Source organism: Trachinotus anak, unplaced genomic scaffold (genome assembly GCF_046630095.1).
Source record: "Trachinotus anak isolate AG129_WGS33_773 ecotype Australia unplaced genomic scaffold, CSIRO_AGI_Tana_v1 ptg000032l, whole genome shotgun sequence".
Taxonomy (NCBI): Eukaryota; Metazoa; Chordata; class Actinopteri; order Carangiformes; family Carangidae; genus Trachinotus; species Trachinotus anak.
Genome location: NW_027273883.1, coordinates 16,754,712 through 16,773,060, shown reverse-complemented (window position 1 = coordinate 16,773,060; position 18,349 = coordinate 16,754,712). Strand labels below are relative to the sequence as shown.

Genomic DNA, 18,349 nt, shown 5'->3' with positions numbered 1-18,349 from the left:
CCATACCTTGACAGTGTGGTTAAATAATATTTACATGAGTACAGACAGTACAGTCCCAAACATGCATCCATCAAGGTGCTATGGAAATGGAATATATGTAGATAAACACTTTACAAATGTTTATTGAGATGCCAAAAAAACATATAGTTCTTTCATTTGAGGACTGATTTTTCATTGTTGCACTGCTGTTGTTAATTAGGCACTTCTCAATAATGAACACACATAATATGCAAAGGATCATAACCTTTGCAAATAACCTTTTCAAGTTCTGACAGCATGCAGGTGTAGAGCCACTTCACCCCTGAAAGAGTAATTCATTATGCTGCTGCTAAGATAAAGTCTAAATGCGTGTCTTTAAAAAAAGTCCTCAAAAAGCAGGAGATCATCATACACCTTGACAGACGACCCACACTCAGGCTGGGGCCAGTGTAGAGAGAAGCTCACCTCTGCCCGGCTGAAAGGCCTTCTCCAGGCCAGAGCGCACTGGGCTGCTTCCATGCAGCAGTCTGTGGGAGGGCAGGATGGCCAGGTAGGCCGCTCCGAACACCGCCTCTGGGGAGGAGCTGTAGGCCGACAGAGTCTCCCCTGTCTCCTCCCCGTTCACCTGTGAGATTAGAGAAGAAGCATGTGGGAATTTCTCAGCGTCCATAAGCAAACAGCTGCACCGGAGCTGAGTTAATGAGGAGAACTGTCTGTCTCCTCAGCCTGTCACCTATTTATTTTAATGTCATGTCTCACAGTTTCAGGCACAGAAGCCTCTTTGGTTTTGTAATATGGACTGAAGCATTCCAGCGGTGAAATAACACAGTCATCAATTAGTTGGTGGACACACAATAGAAATGATGGTTTATTAATTTAAAAAGTTTATTAGGTAAAAACCTCACATATTTGCCAGATTCACCATCTTAAATTCACAGAGCGGCTTTCTTTTTGCTACTGAATACTTCTTGTACCACCACCCTAATGACTTTCAGTGCCAATTTTCAGTGCTGACATGAGGTTGACATTTGTGGTTTTGAGTGAATTTTGGATTGACTGCCAATAAACTTGGCACACATGCTCATGATGAATTGTAGTAACTTTTCCTTTGTTACCATCAACAAGTGCAAATTTGCCCAAAATTACTTTGGTTTTTGATGCTGAACATGGTAAATATTTTACCTGCTAAACATCAGCACGCCAGCATTCTTATCACCTAAACCTGTTAGCATGCTGATGTTAGCATATAGCTCAGAGCACTGCACTAGTAAGATTTATGTTTAATGGAAACAAAGCACATCCATACATACGAAATGCAGTTGAATACTACTTGAGCCTGACTACTTATCTGTTCTCCTCGTGGGCACTTCCTGTGTCTACTGATTATTGTGAGAGAATGATAAACCAGCCACACATAGCTGCTAGCGTGGCTGCATGACTCTGTATCTCGTTTTAAGACATCAATTGTGGGCTCCAAGGTATGATTTTTTAAAATTATAAATAAGAAATTATTGACAAATTAACAGATCCATTGTGAGCTGGAGCCCTAAGTCAACAAATAACATCTTGGGACTGTGAGATGTGTAACGTGCTGTATGTAGCTCTTTGACACATAATAAGGCAACAGTGTCTTTAATCCTATAATTATTTAGAGATGACACACTTGTTGTCGAGGGGGTCTGGGGTAATTATTGTTGGTCATGTTACAAAAGACATACTAATACATATCTTCAGCCCCCTGGGGAGATAATTCAGTGAAGAGCTCCCGTGACAATGTATGATGATGTAACATAAGACAAGCAGCCATGCTGTCTGACAGAGAATCCCCCTCCCATTTATACACAGAAAGACACACAAATGTAATCTTGTAGTAACATCTTGTAAAAGTCTTTTTAGACTTTTTAAATCAAGCGACTGAATTGAGCAACATTTTTTAAAAGCGAGTGGATTAATAAGGATGCTCATAAGACTCTCAATGAGCTTTTTGCTACCACTCTGCATGAAACGTCAGACACATGAAGAACTGTAAATACGGCTCTCTCAAAACTCAATAAGAACTCATTTGTGACGTCATCTGTTTGGGTAAATTGCCTGAATGTGAAGAACAAAGTGAAGATTTTTCTGTTTTGGTACATGATTTTTAATAGAAACATACAAATAAACAGAGGCGTCTAAGAATCTAAAATATAAAGAAAGCAATCAGCGCTTGTGGAGAACGAGATGAAAAAGAGAGACTGGGAGGAAGAAACCACAGGGAAACACTCAGTGGAAAAAGAGATTGAAAGAAAGCAAGGAAGACGAATGAATAAAGAGAGAGCAGGAGGAAAAGGCAGCTGAGATTCACCTTGAGTTTGAAATCGAAGTAGCAGCCGGTGCAGTCTCCAATCCAGTTTGCCTGCATGGCTTTGACACCATACCACTCTGGAAGGTCTGCCAGGGCGTCCAGGAGAGGCTGGAAGAGGAAGACAAAGACTCAAGCTTGCTTTGTTGTACAAGTTTGAAAAGAGCAAGTTTTCCACCTCACTTCTTTGTGAGGCTGCCACCAGTTCCTCATAAGTACGTGGCTGTCTAGGATAATGCAATTGACTCCAGCTCAGTGTGGACTCCTTCAAAACCCAGCCAATTTATTTTGACAAAGCAGCAGTGCCGACCAGGTCACATTATGCAGACAAAGTGGGATTTTCAAAAATCCTGACCTCCACTCGCCCTATTTTCCTTGATATCACAAAGCAATCGCCTATGAAGTGCACACACACTCTTTCTCCCACACTCACACACACGACAACAACAGTTATTCTGCGTGATTAAAGGAAAGCTATGCATATCAACGAGGCTCAGGCTAAAAAGTCACTGCTGGGCTGGAGCCAGAGATGTTAAAACTCTCCATTTCCCTTTCAGTCTGTCACAATCTATTACCCACAATCCCCCTCACTGTGCCACTCAGCATGCAGTACCTCATCATCGTGATATCAATACAAACATAAACACCAGCTATAGTCACCACTAGCATGACTCAGAATGTGTCAGCTATGGATTTGGTCCAGAGTGGGAGAGAGAAGAGGCACACACCACGGGTAAAAAGTTTGAGCACACGTCATCCATTTTTCCAGCTGTTTATTTACATAATTCAATGTCTCAGTGTTTCTGAAATTAAAGCATAGAGCAATGTACTGTACTACTTCCTGTAGTACAGTGTTGTCCTAATCATGCATCAGAGGATGCAGTAACGCAGCTTGTTCCAACACTATCTTTTGTACAGACAGAGAGTTTGATAGTCATCAATGACGATGGGGGCATGTGAAGGAATTGTTTGCTTCGGAAAACTGTTAGTCAACACATTTCTTAAACACTGAAAAAAATGTTTTTTACATTATTTGTACAATTTTAGGTTATTCACTGGGCTTTGACTGCAGAAATTTCAATTAAAAACAAAAACTTTTGATCTGTAATGTAAATCCTAGTGAATCTGTGTCAGCATGACTGAGAGACTCTGAGGGGAGACACATCAATAACAAAGATGACACCAGCAATGAAGAAAAAAAAAAAAAACAAACAGAAAAAGTATTGATGGATAATTAATGATGGCTTTAAAGCAAGAGGCAGTTAATGTTTTTACTTTACTGGAGAAGAAAATATAGTTTGGCACAGAGGCAGGGGTAACTGGAAGATGTAGAGCAAGTGAAGGAGTCTCCATGGCAACCAAGAAAAGCTTGAGAGAAAAAGCATCATATAGCAATAACCAAGATTTGTGATTGTGATTGTGTGTGTGTGTGTGTGTGTGTGTGTGTGTGTGAGAGAGAGAGAGAGAGAGAGAGAGAGAGACAGAATGAAAGACATCAAGTACATTTCTGACAAAAATGTCACTCAATGCAAGTACAGGCATTTCCTGAGCTGGTCCAGGGATCTGCACATTGAAACTCCTCGTCACAAGTTGTTTGTTTGGTAAATGTACCTAAATGACACAAAACATTTCCACAAGCCATGCTCATATTTGCACAGTCTTATTGTAGTAGAATAAACTGAGCTCTCAGTTTGTGAATCATTTAGATGTCAGTCGATGTAACAGGCAGCCGGCATGTGTGCCTGAGTGCAACAAGCGTGATTATGCATGAAATTGAAAACTCTGCAACTGCCACGTGGTAATTTAGCATCCTGCAAGCTCCACATCTAAAAATCCATCTTAGGTAATAATATGTAGTCATCTGTGTCCTGGACGAAACAATATGGTTACAGTTCATAAGCGAACTCTGTCAGTGCAACGCGGAACAACCTGACAGCTGAACTGATGACCGCTGAGGAAATATTGTCTGAAGTTAATGTTGTCTAACGGACTCGAACACGTGTACAGGCGAGCAGAGAAACGCTGGAAATCACAGTCCAATTACAGCACTTTTTAATTTGGGCCGCTCCGGTTTGACACTGCCCTCCTTTCTCTCCATCTGTCTTTCTCACTTCTTTTCCTTAACACCTTCCTCTTCCTTCCTTCCCACTTCTCTGTTCATCAAGAGAAAATTAGACATGCAGGAACACATTGTCACCGTAGGCTGATTCCACCTCCACTCACACCTCTGACATGGACAAGCATGGGCGACTTCAGCACTGTGGCTAAAACTGGGTGATGCCTGACTGCAGAATACATTTTTTTTTTTTTTTTTTAAATCAAAATGACAAAACTGACAAAGGAATTAACAAACCCTCAGAGGATAAACTAGTGCTCACATAAAAGAAGTTTTTAGATTAATTTCACACTTCCTAGGCACTGATTTCTGTTTTATTTCAATACACTATAAAAGACTCACAGAAACTTAAAACCTGCCAGTGCTATTGCTCTGCCTCATGGCATCAGTTTGCCTCATTATTTTGATGGGAACAAGTAGATGATTTGTTCATTAATTAGGTAGAGAAGTAATTTTCAAACTATTTTGAATTCATTCAAGTTATTTTCTGAGCTGGTTTTAGCTCCTCAAAGACAATGATTTGCTGCTTCTCTCTGTTTTATATGACCGTAAACTGAATGTGTTTGGTTTTTAGACTGTTGGTTAAAACAAGACATCTGAAGATTTTGTCCTTTTTCCAAGTTTGTAGACCGAACAGTTAATTGAAAAAATATACAATAGATGAATTGATAGTTAAAATAATCTTTAGTTTCCGCCCTAGAAACAAGACATTTAGACAACTGTACCCAAATATTCTCAACTTAGAAAATGACAAAGTCAAGTTTAAATGATGGATGTCTGTTCACTGTCTTCTAGTCAAAGGTCTGATCAATTGTGCCAAACTAATAAAAGTTTTCTACAGCCACACTTTTCTCCACAAGGACCTCTCTGTGTCTGCACATGCTGGCCTTCATTTCTAACAATGCACATGCATGTGCTACATGTATAATGCATGAACCGTCGTTCCAGTGGATTATTCACGTTTAAGTCCAGAGGGGGTCACTCCGACCTGCAGCAAGCCGGTTCACTTCTGAGCTGAATAGGTGGAGGCTTCTCATCAGCCAGCCAGGCCACCTGATGGTATTACCCTGACTCCACCAGTCTCTCCCTCCTTGGTTGGAGAAGCCAGGCTACAAATGAAGGTCTCCTGTGGTCTGATTGCAGAACTGAAGAGGCAGGGCTGCAGCTGCTGCTACAGAAGTGTCAGCCATGATTGTTACCAGAGGGGGCCGCTGATCATTTTGGCCCGCATGACGCCGCTAGCCAGCCATTCAGACGCCACTTGTCACATACTACACACATATACAGGGCTCGCTCGCTTGCTCACTCACTCACTCACTCACTCACTCACTCACTCACTCACTCACTCACTCACACACACACCTCAGAGCTGTACCTTGGCATAGTTTGTGGTCTTGATGAACCATTGTGTGAGCAGCTTCTGCTCCACCACAGCACCAGACCTCCAGGAGCGACCATTTTCATCCACCTGCTCATCAGCCAACACTGTCTGATCAACAGGGTCCCAGTTCACCACAGCCTGGAAAACACACACACACACACACACACACACACACACACACACACACACACACACACACACACACACACACACACACACAGTTAAAATGAAAAAGGAGAGCTTAGGAAGTAGCTAATAGACAGACCAAAGGCTTATTTCAATGTCGTCCCATTTCATTAAACATAATCAAAGGGCTTCTACCAAGCTCTCAATTCATTTCAGCTTTGCAATTTATTTCATTTTCTTCCAAAAGTCAGCTGCCTCAGTCATTTCTGGAACTGTCAGGGACCTCTAACTTCACCACTCATATTATTCCTTTCAGAAGAAATCCAGGATTAGCACTTTGGTGCAAAGGCCATTCCTACCTCTTTCTGATACGCCAGTCCTGCTTCGAAGAGCTTGATAAACAGATGCTGTGTCCACCTGTAGTACTCTGGAAGACAAGTGGTCACTTCCTGTGAGGAAAAGCCAGAGTCAGGTCTGCAGTGTGAGGTGTTATGCAGAAGTGTGTCACCCAGTCCTAAAAGCTGCACAGCGCTCTGTTTGATGCTCAGGTCTCGTATCTACTCACCCGGTCCCAGCTGAAGCAAAGGCCGAGGCTGTCCAGCTGCTCCCGCATGGACTTAATATTACTGAGGAGAGGAGACACAACAGGGCACATTAGGGTATGTATAAACAATGAGCGCTTATAAGAACAGATGTGGTATATAATGTACCTTTTAGTCCACTCCTCTGGGTCTAGACCTCTCTCAATGGCTGCGTTCTCAGCTGGAAGTCCAAAAGCATCCCAACCCATCGGATTCAGCACCTGTGGATGGAGTATTAGTGGGGAAATCATTAGTGAGTCAACAATAAATTAATCAGCAATAATTTTGACAACTGATTGGGTATGTATCAAGTCCAATCTTACACCTCCACACTGTTGAAAGATATAGACCTAACAAGACACTTCACAAAAAAAACATTTATCCTATTAAAAATTCTTATAATCAAATCTGCTTCTCTCTCATTGAAAAATCCAAAATATATGAGATTATCTTCTGGTTACAATTGGTTTCCCAACTAGTGGTGATGTCAGTAAATCACATACACCACCTTCAGTGGATGAAAACAGCCTGCTAGTGTCAAACTCTGCTCACACATCATTCTGCTACGTGAAGCTCAGACATGACAGTGAAGTAAGAATAAGAAAAACACATTTTTGAATGACTGACATTTCCAGGGTTTGGCCTTTGCTTATTTTATTTGCTGTGTGACTGCAGCATTAATGCAAATCATACCAGTTAAATCAAAAATATTTACTGTAAGAGGTAATGTATTCAGCAAAATAACGCTGGGTTCTACATCACACGTTGACCTGTATTTGCTAATGTGCTGTTCCCTGCTGAAAGCTCAACTCCATTACACACTGTGGTTAATACATGCAGACAGACAATTTTCATGTAACAGCAGCTGTTATATAATAAAAAGCAAATGGAAAACAAAGTTAAGCCTGGAAGGAAGGAAGATCAGGGTGTGACAGCTTTGTATTTACCAGCGTGAGGCAAATTACTTAATAAGTTGTTTTTCTCATAATTTCCTAAACAACATCAAAATCTGTTGTCATTTTCTCTGCTGTAGGTCTGCTCTCTCCCTCCATCCCTCTGTACTTTGTATCCACATCTATTTTATTGGCCCCCTGTAACCCACACTCTCCTTGAGATGAATCGTTTTCGACTCGAGACTATGTCTCTTTCACTCATCTCTTTTTCCCTTCAGCTTCTCGTCTGTGTTTTTCTGCTCACTGAGAGAGAAACGAGATGAAAGCACAGGAGTGGAAGGCGTGAGTGAAGTAGAGGAGAAGCAGAGTGACAAGGAGTCGAGGACCGGAGAGGATCATTGTATGGACTCTAACGGGTCTGATGTTTCAGACGAATTGGTATCCTTGGTAACTGCATGGGCCTCATTTGTAAAGCCGAGTGCTGGATGGTATTAGGCTAAGAGAGCTGAGCGCAGTAGACCACTGTGACTGCTCAGGAGGAATACAGGCACACTGAGAGTGAGGAGCAAGCCAAAGATAGTAAATAACAAAGCAGAAAAAAAACATGCACCTCATTAGGATGGATACACCACTATTTTGTTTATTCAGTGTAAATACCCCATTAAACCAAGACAGTATTCAAGAGATGCTATTACAGGGACCGGCTGTGATGGACAGGCTGCGTTAGTGAGCTCCATCCTCAAAGTTCAAGGAGAGCAACAGAGGCCCATTATCTTTTCACCGCTAATAGCCTCAGCTCCACTTATCCTAATGTCCACAGAAAATGTGAAGACTAATCCGACTTGTTATCACGGAGACTTACAGCACATTTCAGAGCGTGAGTGACAAGAAGCAATGGAAGATAGACGTGGGAGTGAGTGGAGGCTGATTTTATGACAATCTGTCCGCTGTAATGTGGAGCAAATCAGCGCCAGCCGAAGACAGACACATCCCTCCACAGCTCCGGGCTCCTCACGCTGACAACAAGAAGGACACAAGTGCTGGGAGTCTGGTTTTGTGAATGTGGAGCCACTCAGCTATGTGCAAATGTCCACCTACACAGTTCCAGCTAGAAGCTTCTCTCCATCTGTAGCAGCTTTGAAATACAACTCCGACACTTGTCTGCTCTCTTATAGCGCTAACTGATAGTAACAAAACTTTTTTTTGTTTTTGTTTACAAGGGTCATTTCAAGTCAATATTACAAAGAAAATTATTTGGTTCAAAGGAACACTTTGACATTTAGCAAAATACCTGCTTGGTTTACTGTGGCTCCTTTGTACATCACTTTGGAGAAAAGAATCGGCCAAATAAATAAGCGTAAATGTAAATATGCTCGTTTGCTTTCTTGCCAAGAGGTGGTGCCTCTAAAACTGTTGTATCTTGTTTGTTTAATATATACAAAAACCAAAGTGTAAGAAAATCACATTGTGGTTGTTGCTTGTTGTGGGGTTGCATGTCAGATTAATTTCTTGTCTGGGTGCAGTGGCTTCTTTTGATGAATTAAACATAGTTTTAAATGAATTTTTGAGGTGCTGGTTGGTAGATTTTTGTTACCCTTGGACAGAGGCTAACTGTTTCCCAGTCTCCATCTTTATGATAAGCTAAGCTAACTACACTGCTGATGCTAGAGACGGGAGTGGTATCGACTTTTCGGCAGGAAAGCAAATAAATGCATTTCCCAAAATGTTTGTTGAGCCATTCATTTTTTCATCATATATGCCCAAAAGAATGTGTCTGATTTCTGCCTCCATCACATTACAATGGATGTCAATGGCTTTTAGTTCCAGAACTGAAATTTCAATTTTAATTTGAAGAGTTCTCATTACTCTTGATGATCTATTGATACGTAGAACAACAAGAACTTTATGATAAAAGGTTTCTCAGTGTCTCACAGATGAAATACTTTTATGGTGAGACCATCGACAGAGTGTACCCTCCTTAATTAACTAGTGAATAGAGCAGACTGTGTGCAAACAGCAGAACGAGGTTCGCATTCTGACAGATGCCGAGAGAGAGTAAACTCCTGGGCAGGAAGTAGGTGCCAGTCATGTGAAACCATGTTTCTGTTCAGGGGAAACCAGGCAGACGCAGAAGGGATTCTCTCTGCAGGTGAGGGAGAAGTTACGCACCATCTAGTGTAAAATCCACCGGGAAAAGAAAAAGAAAGAAAGGCGAGCTTCATCTCACACCAACTTTTTGTCAGGATAAATACAAGGATGGATGGTCCCCGTCATGTCAGATGGCGTGTGTGTGTGACTGCACGCTGGTTACAGCTTCATCTACAGTCACCGTTTACTGGACCCAAACAGAGTGCTGAATATCGATCGCAGCGCTTTGATCTGAAACAGAGTCGAGTCAATAACACACTGGAGTGCTTGAGATCGAGAGTATGGATTTTACCTTTACCTTATTTACACCTAATTTTAACCATGAAAGGAGACCTCATGCGAAGGTTCAAGATCATCACAACAGGTTTAAAATCTTCTATTTTCTCCTATTGTCAGCTCACAAGAAAGAGGAAAACATTTCCTTGCTTTTATGTTCAATACTTCTGTATAAAAAAGTTCAATAGGTCTAAGGAGTCATAAACATTTCTATGCTCACGGATCCTTCAATCTCAGCAAAAACACAGCAAAACAAAAGGATGACACATTTGAGTATTAAGTCAGTGTAGCAGAAAAAGCATGTTAATGAGGACAACAGAGTGTCAGCTATATGAACCAATATGAACAATTAGAAAAGTGCAAGTAAAACAATGAACCTATTAAACTAATGTGCATGACATGCAAATGTACATTGTTTGAAATCAATACAAGCATGATCAATACAGCATGTACAACAAAGAGAAAAATCTAATTGCATGCTCCCAGGAGAGAGTGTAAACTCTGGATGTGCAACTGAAAGATAGTGACACAAGGACATATTATTATGCTGCTGATGGAACTTACATCAAGGCTATCGTTAGTACACTTTATTATATACAGTACACTGTGTAAGAAGAAGACGAGCAAAGAAAAATGAAGCATCACAGATCAGAGAGGGAGTGTAAACAGATATTCTTTGTAATGTGTTAAATATATATGATGATGCAGAGCAGGAGGAGACAGAGAGGCAATAGTTTTTCTACAGAAAAACCTGCAGACTTGTGGTGAGGGGCAGAAAATGAACAATAAAGTAAACCCAAGCACATATTACAAGTTAAAAGCATAGTCATAACTGGCTCAATATAGCTTTCATATTGTGATTAGATTTAGTTTAGTTTATTTCCAATATCCATAAACAATGAGTCAGGAATTGATTCCATTGATCTGTGCCATGTTTGTGAATTCTTGAACAAATTCTTAAAACCAGCCTTTAGTTGTTTTTTTTTTATGTCATATTACATTATTGTAACATGATCAATATTCTGTCAAGGAAAAAAGTGGAATGTGAAATATAATAAAGAAGAAAGCAGCAGTAACTTGTTGTATATTTACAGAATAATAACCTGTGTACTTTGCTTTCTAAGTTCTTAAGTTAAAAAACAAACTTTGATGGCTTATTTTACTTTTATCACCAGCACAGAGTGTCTTGATGTGGCTTGTTTCAGGCCGGACAGCAGACATACCTGATGGCCTCTCATTCTCTGGAAGTGACCGATGGTGTCACTGATGGTGTACACTCGCACGTGGCCCATGTGCAGTCGCCCCGATGGGTACGGAAACATGGAGAGGACATAAAACTTCTTCCTGTTGGAACCCTGAGAGAAACAAAATAATGTACAGGGCTGAGAGATAACGTTGTAGGAAAAGATCTTAAAACTTGAATGCTTAGAGACTCATATAACAGTGTAGTTCTTCTCTCCATTATCACTTTTTTTTTCTCTTTTGAATGAGTCTTATATAAAAGACACTACATAAATGTGATGAGATAAGGAAAAAAATAATAACTCATCACATGCAGGGCGAGCGCACTGATGACTTCTGGTGTATTACTGTTATGAAGCTCTATCAGCATCTGATTATAGTGTCAGAATCTGAACGCTGGCCGTACTGATTATGGATGGTTTACGGTCGCAACAGTTACCATGGCAGCACAGTAAGTACCGGTTACATCCAGCTATACATGATTACAGGAAACCTGAGTCATGAATTTTTCAATAAATTAATTAGGACCAGGGCTGTCATGAATGCACTTAATCACTGTCGGCCTGTCCTAGACAGTCGCACGCTCCGACCATTAGGATATATAATCAGCCTGATCTCCGGGTCTGAGATCAACTTCAACAGCCAGGGACAGTCATTTGGCAGGATGCTTAATGACCTATTAATCAATTAATCTTAAAAAAGGCTAAAGGTTTTTCACACGTATACATAAATAGATTTGTCCAACAGATTTAGACTCTCTACACTCTATTTTTTCACCGAGGTAAGAGAACACCTGCGGAACCCTGGTTTTACTTCAGTTTCCATTTTCACTCAACAGTGCTGTCAACTCTTTTCACTGATGTCAAAAAGGGAAAGGCCAGCACTTCTGTTCATTACATGACAGAATTTCTGAAAACCTAAAAGTCTTACATTGTACATTTACACACACACATTAGTATCCAGATCATATTTGGGATGTGACATTTACATTGAACATGGGAACCCATTATAACAATATTCACGTTTCTGATTTTTTTTTTTCATGGCTGCCTAACCTCTGCTGCAGGTTGACCTAAAACAATTAGCTAATTAACTGATCGAGGGAAAATTCATTGACTAATATTTTGATAATCAAATAATCATTCTTTTTTTTTTGTCACTAATGCTAAATATTTAGCTTCTCAAACATGAGCATTAGCTGATTTTCTCTGTTTCACATTATTGTAAACTAAATATCTTTTGGTTTTGATCTTGTTTTTCAGATAAATCCAGGCGTCTGAAGACTTTACATTTAGACCAAATGTACGGTCGATTTTTTTCTCTTGAAGTACTCTTAGTTGATCTAAGTTTCTCAAAACCTGGTTAAGGGCTCATCCTGGTTTCTAAAACCAGGATATGATGTTTACACACACCTGGACTCTACTGCACAGGTCAACACTCTCACAGTAATTTGACCTGTTAGATTAGTGATTAGATATTAGTGTGTCTCCATTGGCCTGATGTCAACATGCTAATGATCATATAGCAGGCCTGTGTGAATAGTAACAAAGGCCTTCTTACCTCCTCCAGTGCATCCTTCCGCCACTGCGCCATGATGCGTGGTTGCCACCATTCTTCCACCCTGCGTCGGGTTTCTGTCCGATAGTCTCTCTCCCACACTCCTGTCTCACTGAACAGGGTGCGGGTGCTGGGGGACAAGAGGCGAGGTACTGGACTCAGGATAGGAGCCCTGATTCGGCCAGACCTGGCTACAGCCAGCGGATACAGAGCCAGCCTTCTCACTGACACCTGCATGGTTCTGTCACCTGAAACAGAGACAGACACTTGAATCAGAGCAGGCGGAGGTGGTGGTGGTGGTGGTGGGGGGGGGGGGGGCAGCGTGCTGGTGGTGTTGGCAAGTTGGTAGAAAAATGTTTTTCTCTTTTTCTGAATCGCTGTCAACTGACTATCTTTGGGTCTTGGATTGTTGTTGGATTTCAAAATAATTGTTTGTTGTAGTCCAAAATTGACTGTGTTCCAGTGCCATATCTATCATCTCAAAAAACATGTAAAAACAAAAACTTTAACAACATTTTGACAGGGTTTAATAGCTTTTCAGCCTTTAAGAGACCAGGAAAACTACTCTTGAACAAGTTAAGAGCTCAAGTGAAACGTGAACATACAAAATGGACAACAACAACACTGCTGACTGCAAGGCAGATATGGCCATGGTCACCATCTTATCCACACAAATGTGTCTCAATGGGATGATAACTCACAATAGTTTTAATGCAGAGCCCTCGTGCCATACAAATGCAGCAAGGCCATTGCGCTCATTCACTCAGTCAGTCAGCACATCTGCGTCCAGGCGATTTAATTTACAGTACATGTGTCCTGATGGCTCTGCTCTGCAGCTCTCCGTGTGATCTTTTTTTTTTTTTCTCCCACCACCATTTCAAAGTCTGTGTCTTTGCACCACGTCACTCACACAACAGCCTGATTTTGTGAAATAAGAGGTTTATTCAGCGTGATGTGATTATGCTCTGCCTCGCAGTGAGGCTCTGGACAGCCTGTTCTTATCACACCGTCTGCCTGCTCAGATGTGAGAATGACATTTTCAATCAAACGATTTTCAATTGTTCACTCATCTCTCTGCTGCAAACCTGCCCTGCAGTTTTAATTTATTTTTTTTTGCGTTAACCTGGATGGAAGTCCCTGCTGCCAGAGTATGTCCTTTATGTTTTGTAACTAGCTGTGAACTACTGCATCATATGATTATTCAGATTACTGGATAATAAATGATAAATGTTAATCAGTCCTACAACTAACAACTTGAAAAAAATGGTTTATTTAGGCTAGTTTTACTCTCTTCTTTATAGAGACTACAGTTAGGCTAGACTTTCATATGATGTTGGTCAAACAGTCAATTGCATGCCAGAAAGAAAAACAAACATTTGACCTAGATTTGTCCTCTTCACACCACACACACACACACAGATACATAGACATGTATATAAACACAGTTTCCAAGGTAACCTAAGATATCTGTACAGTCTGTAGCAGAGGACAACATGCTGCTAACCTAACCTGTCAAGAGAATATTTTCACATCCGTGACGCATCTGGACCTCAGACAGCGAGACCTTTATAGCTGCTGAATGGAAGAAGTGATAATCTGCACGCCCCGACACCAGACTGAGATAATGATGCAAATGAGGTAAACAAAAATTCTGACTGGTTATCTTAAAGCCACAGAGAACCCAGTGAAAAGGTGATTCTATAATGTTATGAAAACAGACGATTACAGGAGAGAAATAGCATAAACAGTAAGAGCAGAAGTGGGGACATAAAGGTAGATCCTTATAATAATTTTCATGGGCAGATCAAAAGACGCACCGTGAAAGACACTTTTAGCCACAATAAGTACATTTTTGAGTTCAGACTTTAAGAAAGCAAGACTTTTTGAATGAAGAGAGTATCACTCAAGTGCAAGAAACTACCAGCCTCCACATCATTCAGTAAGACTCTGACCAGCCTCGAGGATTGACTGACGAGGGTGGACAAATCTTTGAGGGATAACGCTGAGGTTGTTCAAGCAAATGAGTGTAAACCAGCGAAAAGTGCTCTCTCCTCTCTCGTCCTCTCCACCACCCACCTGCTTGTGGGAATGCGTTTTTAGTATAACCTAAGCATCGCAGCAGCCAACGCTCCTCCCTCAGGCTGAGGCTGGGAGAGCCGAGCACTCAAGGTTGTGTGCATCTCTGATGGTGCAAGTGAGTGGGCTGAGGCGAGAGACTGAGAAAATGTTTCTATGGTGACTGGGCTCATCTGTCCGGGTGTCTCCTGTAAAGAGTGACTGAAAACTTCTGCAAACAGCACGCTGGCTCAGAGGGAAATGAGGCTTCATCTGGAGATTTGTGGCATTGCTTTACTTTTTCGGTACAGACCAAGAAACTTTTCAAGCACTGATTTATAACATTAACAGCTCAGGTTCTTTGCCTTTTTAAAAAATTTTACCCCTCTTTTACCCACTCATTTTAATTTATCTTCTTCTGGAAAAGGTTCTTGAAGTCTGGCTTTAAGAAGTTGTATTCTGTTAAATAAAATGTAACCTTAAGATATATCTTTGTAAAACAATCAAAAACAGTGGTATAATTTAAATATGTATATAAAAAACAAATTTAGGTATCATATTGGTACTGAATTCAAAAACTCTTGGTACCCAGAACCAGACTCATGTCCAATTCATCCATGATTGATAATATATTATTGATGAAGTATCAATTCTGTGGTTAAACAGATGTAGGATTTCTGTTCTTCTGATAGTGTGACAGATGTTAAATGTTTCTCTCCATCTGGTCATAATATCCACAGTACAAACAATCTGTTCACGGTGAATAAATAACGGAACCGAAATTATTAATCAATCAGTTGACTGACAGAAAATGAAGTGGAAACAATTTCGATAATAAACTATGGTTTAAGTAGTTAGTCAGACAAAAATCCATGTAAAATGAATATACTCGAGGTTTTGAGCTGTTGGTCGGACAAAACTATCTGAATTTTTATAAAAAAGCATTTGGACATTTGTAACTTATATTTTTCACATGTTCTCACATTCATCAATTCTTATTATATTGTTACCTTATCGTTGCAGCCCTAGAGCTACTGTCTTATGTGGGGACTTCATGACAGGTCTGTGTCAGGTGTATAAGGTGAAATCACCCTTCAGTCAAACACAGTGAGGATCAAACGAAACGCAAATGTAACTTATCAATATTTGAAATTGCATAAATTATCTACATGCTGTCTTTAGTTACAGGGTACCAATATTTTAAAAAATATTCTTCGTATAAGCATGGCATTATTTTTCATAAGAAATGTAACCTCCTGGTCTGCCCACACAAGACCGACCAGTCGCCTGTTAGCGACAGATAAAATGTATTTAAAGATACCTCCTGTTTTAGTTCCAGGTCCTGTGTTTCCGCGTTATGGTCCAAATGACATAAAAACAATAATCCATACTAAAATGATTACATCCAGCCTTTATACACGCTGTAAATGACCTGTTTTCCTGGATCACGACTCCTCCATAGGCGCCGCCATCTTGCTTTCAATAAACTTTATCAACACGTCGTAGGGCGACAACGACAAACCCGCATGGGTTAGAAAAAAATTAAGTGCTTTGATATTCCTATAATTCCTATAGAAATATATATATATGTGTGTGTGGACTTGGTTTTAGTGTTAAGGCTAGAATTGAGTTTAGGTTGGGGTTTGGGTAAGTGTTGAATTAGGCATTAAGTTGTGATGGTTAAAGTTAGGGTTATTTCCTAGAGAATGCATCATATTAATGAGTGTCTTTACATGAATCTAAAGACCATAATATATGTGTGTGTGTGTGTGTGTTTAAATGTCTGCTTGCCTGAGCTTCACAGTTGATTTTAGTGACTTGAGCGAGTGATGGCTCTGCCCGTTACCCTAGCAACCCTGTAATATCCTCCTTTTATTTTTATTTTTCATTTAGAAAAAAAAAATCCAATCTATTTTTTATTCCATAAAATTACTGCCCACAGACACAGAAAATTGTCGACTGCTGAAATAACCTCCATCCATTAGCTATACTGCTTATCCTTGGGTCACAAGGGAGGGGCAGAGGTGGGTTTCACCCTGGACAGGTCACCAGTCTATCATAGGGCTGACATATGGAGATAATCAACTTTTCACATGCACATTCACACCTACAGGCAATGTAGAGTTGCCAGTTAACCTAATCTGCCTCTACCCAGAGGAAACCCACAACCTCCGCAGAGGAAGGTCCCAGCACCTTCTTGCTGTGAGGCAACAGTGCTAACCACTGCACCACCATGTGACCAGCCATCACCATAACACATAATCACTGAAATATCCAAATTTGACAGGTCAGATGATATTCAGCATCAAGAGCCTCTGCTTTATTTGCAATTCTGTTTCATAGTACCACTTTTGAATAAGGCGGCCTTTAAATAGAGTTTACAGAATTTAATTACTGTCTTTTATTAATGGTAAATAAATTATTCATTAATGATTTATAGATCAATAATTAACAATTATCAGGTTGTGAAAAATTCCATTGTGGGATAGTGTTTATCTTTCCAACAAGTCATCAAGGTGGCAGTTAAATCTAATAAGTTTTGGTCCGATGGTAAGTGGTCAATCATTAGGCTACATAAAGCTTTTCAAAAAGACAAAGTGTCTTGCAGGAGAAGAGATGTTTCACAACCTGTTGACCCAACTGTTGTTTTTATTACTTATTATTGATATTTAAACAGTATACATTGCTTATTAACTATTCATAAAGCTGTTGGTTACCAACTATAATCCCCTTATAAGTGTTGCCTTTATCTTTCATTGAGGACCATAGATAAAGTAGATTTAAACTAATTTTTTTTCAAGTTTAACTTTCTTTTGTTGTTTTAAGGTTTCACTTATTTTCCAGGGTCAAATGCAGCCCAAACCAAAGCAAAGTCCCTCACAAGAAGAATTACCATAAAACATGACTGAAGTAATTCCATGACACAAATTTACTGCCAGCAGCTCTACAAGTATCCTCAGGAGGTGCTTTCATTTGATTTCTGGAGGTGCACTATTTCTTTGACGCCAACTTCCAGTGTAAAGTGATTGCTGACTGAAAGCGCACATCCACTCACTTCATCTTCATCACAGAGCAGAGAGACACTGAGGAGGAAGATGAGGAGGAGCAGCGTCTCATCAGTCCTTTCCTCTCTATGAGCTCTCCCTGTGGCTCTCACCTTTGATCTCATGTGCAGACAGAAGCAGAGAAAGAGGAGAGGAGTCAGTCAGAGCCGGTGAGGGAGGAGAGAAAGGAGGGTGGGGTGTCATTAGCAGGAGATAGAGAGAGTTCCTCAGTCTGACGTCAGTGAGCTAAACCTGGGGCTCTGATCTGGCCTGCCGTCGTATATCAGAGTTAAATGGGCGCCTCCACCCTGGGCACAACAGGATGTGGCTGAGAAGGAGGAATGAGACAGGGAAATGGGTTTTTGATACAGCTGAGACCATAACTCTCCACATAAAGCCTAATGAATGAATCTGATACTCACTTCCTCATCATTACTGTATTTCATGGAGGACTGCAGGTGCTGGTGAACTGTGTTTTATCAGTTTGTTCAAAACTGAACCTTACTGCAATCCAAGGACAGAAATGCTGACAAATTTGGAAAATATGCTTCTCCAGTTCAACTTCATTTTGATATTCAACTCTATCTGTACAAGAACGACTCCTTTTTAT

The 18,349-nt window shown here is 40.5% G+C and overlaps 1 protein-coding gene across 2 annotated transcripts in view; it reads right to left on the bottom strand.

Moving 5' to 3' along the window:
- lars2 (leucyl-tRNA synthetase 2, mitochondrial) overlaps window positions 1-16,186 on the bottom strand; it is a 29,453-nt gene extending 13,267 nt beyond the window's left edge. The window contains exons 1-9 of one of the 2 annotated variants that reach the window (XM_071470060.1): window positions 16,128-16,186; window positions 12,644-12,888; window positions 11,065-11,196; window positions 6,654-6,745; window positions 6,509-6,569; window positions 6,303-6,392; window positions 5,812-5,955; window positions 2,324-2,431; window positions 445-604 (exon numbers count right to left, since the gene is read on the bottom strand). In XM_071470060.1, coding sequence (XP_071326161.1) covers window positions 445-604; window positions 2,324-2,431; window positions 5,812-5,955; window positions 6,303-6,392; window positions 6,509-6,569; window positions 6,654-6,745; window positions 11,065-11,196; window positions 12,644-12,877 — 1,021 coding nt within the window. In that variant the 5' untranslated portion in view covers window positions 12,878-12,888; window positions 16,128-16,186. Of the gene's footprint in view, window positions 1-444; window positions 605-2,323; window positions 2,432-5,811; window positions 5,956-6,302; window positions 6,393-6,508; window positions 6,570-6,653; window positions 6,746-11,064; window positions 11,197-12,643; window positions 12,889-16,016 lie in introns of both variants that reach the window. The other variant, XM_071470059.1, reaches the window with a different exon arrangement.
- Window positions 16,187-18,349: the final 2,163 nt, after the last annotated feature.